This window comes from Diaphorina citri, unplaced genomic scaffold, assembly GCF_000475195.1.
Source record: "Diaphorina citri unplaced genomic scaffold, Diaci psyllid genome assembly version 1.1 scaffold1961, whole genome shotgun sequence".
NCBI classification, from domain to species: domain Eukaryota; kingdom Metazoa; phylum Arthropoda; class Insecta; order Hemiptera; family Psyllidae; genus Diaphorina; species Diaphorina citri.
Genome location: NW_007379387.1, coordinates 1 through 2,539, shown reverse-complemented (window position 1 = coordinate 2,539; position 2,539 = coordinate 1). Strand labels below are relative to the sequence as shown.

General features: G+C 38.8%; 1 protein-coding gene across 1 annotated transcript; it reads left to right on the top strand.

Moving 5' to 3' along the window:
* Window positions 1–1,072: 1,072 nt before the first annotated feature.
* On the top strand, window positions 1,073–2,338 carry LOC113470957 (Down syndrome cell adhesion molecule-like protein Dscam2; the record flags this gene model as incomplete). The annotated part of the gene is made up of 2 exons (XM_026829762.1): window positions 1,073–1,294; window positions 2,195–2,338. Coding segments are annotated over exons 1-2 (262 nt in total), but the record flags the coding sequence as incomplete, so codon positions are not given.
* Between the last annotated feature and the right edge of the window lie 201 nt (window positions 2,339–2,539).

Here is a 2,539-nt window from a genome sequence, read left to right as displayed (position 1 = left end):
AAATCTCTTTGTTTTCAACTTTCAACATATGAAACGTGACTCCCACTCCTAATGATCTCTCTCTCTCTCTTCTCTCTTTCTCTCTCTTTCTTTCTCTCTCTCCCTTTCTCCTCTCTTTCTCTGTCTTTAGAAAATTAGGTATTTATTATTTTGCACTCTTTCTTTCATATATCTCCCCTCGCCCTCTCTCTCTCTCTCTCTCTCCATTTCCCTTTTAATTTTATGTCCCTTCCTACTCCCTCTCTTCTCTCTCTCTCTCTCTCTCTCTCTCTCTGTATTTGTCTTTCTCCATTTCTCTTGAACCTATAGAAACAGGTCATTTCATCCCTTCTCTTCTCTGCTCCCAGTACATACCCTTTTCTTGAACACAAAATCCCTTTTTTTCTGCCCTGAAGGCAAAAGGAAAAGTTTCCAAGATTTTATTTATTATTATTATTATTATTATTATTATTATTATTATTATTATTATTATTATTAGTAGTAGTAGTAGTAGTAGTAGTAGTAGTAGTAGTAGTAGTAGTAGTAGTAGTAGTAGTAGTAGTAGTAGTAGTAGTAGTAGTAGTAGTAGTAGTAGTAGTAGTAGTAGTAGTAGTAGTAGTAGTAGTAGTAGTAGTAGTAGTAGTAGTAGTAGTAGTAGTAGTAGTAGTAGTAGTAGTAGTAGTAGTAGTAGTAGTAGTAGTAGTAGTAGTAGTAGTAGTAGTAGTAGTAGTAGTAGTAGTAGTAGTAGTAGTAGTAGTAGTAGTAGTAGTAGTATATATAAAAAAAAAAAAAAATGTCTCTCTCTCTCTCTCTCTCTCTCTCTTTAGAGAGAAGGAGAACAAGATGATTAAATGATGGTTTCATCGTAACTTAGATAAAAAAGAGTTTTTTTTTTAAAGAGGTTTGACAGAGGGAATGATCTTATCGTCCCGAAATCGAAGAGAGAAGGAAGACAGGATAGGAGAAAGTCAGCCGTTCCGAGAACGAACATTATCCGTTCAGGATAAAATCCGCCCCGGGCGGGAATCGAACCCGCGGCCTAGAGCTTACAAGGCAGACGCGCTACGAACCTAGCCAGCTAGGCTGGCGCTTTTCTAGTAATTTATTGTAGTTTTCTGCTTCCCCTAATTGATTTCAGATAACACTGTGATCGCGTACGTCAAGGACCTGCGCATCGCTCTCTCTAACGGGAGTCTCATGTTTCCGCCGTTCCCGGAGACCGGTTTCAGGCCGGACGTACACTCGACGGTATACAGGTGTCGGGCGTCTAACGAGGCCGGAGTCATATTGAGCCGTTTCGTGCACGTCAAAGCCGGTGAGTGAAAAAAAAGCCGGTCAAAGCCGGTTTTTCTTCTTCTTCTTCTTCTTCTTCTTCTTCTTCTTCTTCCTCTTCTTGTTCTTGTTCTTCTTCCTCCTCTTCTTCTTCTTCTTCTTCTTCTTCTTCTTGTTCTTCTTCTTCCTCCTCTTCTTCTTCTTGTTCTTCTTCTTCTTGTTCTTCTCCTTCTTCTTCTTCTGTAAGTTCAATTTAAAAATATAAATGTACTTTGAAAATAGAGAGAGAGAGAGAGAGAAGAGGGAGAGAAAGAAGGAAAATAAACGAAGAGAGAAAAAGAGAGGCAGAACGCAGAACGAGAGACGGTGAGATAGTGAGTGAGAGACAGAGAGAGACGGAGAGAGAGGGAGACGGAGAGAGAGAGAGAGACGGAGAGAGAGAGAGAGAGAGACGGAGAGGAAGGAGGGGAAATAAGGGAAAGGATGGAAAGAGGGCAAGCGTGTCCAAAATCCAACGTATATTAAACATGTCCATTAAAAAGACTTTGACCTTTTTCGGCCATTATTATTACTTTTTTTTCCCATCGTTTAATATTAGACTCACGTATTCCCATGTGACATTATTGAAGATTAATCACTTTCCATTAGCCTCCTCATAAAGTATAATTATGTCTATAGCATGTGTGAAGGCACCTACACACAACGTTTCTAGTTCATTTGGCGACAGAAAAAAAAAAATGATGAGGTTATTGTGTTTTCAGTCAAATAAATGCTTGTTCTAAGTAGGTATGTTTTAAGTTCCCCCGACTTTGACTTGAACCACTAACCCCTATAATTATATCTATAGCATGTGTTATTTTATGAAGAAAAAAAAAATAAAAAAAAAAATAAATAAAAAAATAAAAAAAAAACTACATTGAAATGTATGTCTTTTGTGTTTCAGGGTCCGTCGTGTCACTGCTGGACATTCAGGGTCCCCTGTTCAGGATCGAGCCCCCCTACAGGTTCGAATTCAGTAACGAGTCAGGGGGCAGACTGGACTGTGCCGCTCAGGGGAGTCCTACGCCCAAGATAGAATGGTTGATAGGTAAGTTATCAGTTTGGGGGTTCCCTGTTCGAGTCTCGAAAATTTCCTGAGACGAATGAAGTGAGTTTAGCAAACAAAGTTTTTGATGTATCTCCTTATCAAGTTGACCCACAGAACTTATATATAATGACTGCTGAAACCCTCCAAGAGATTATCTTCTTTATGTTCAAAAATAAATAAAAATGGTTTATGCTAAAAAAA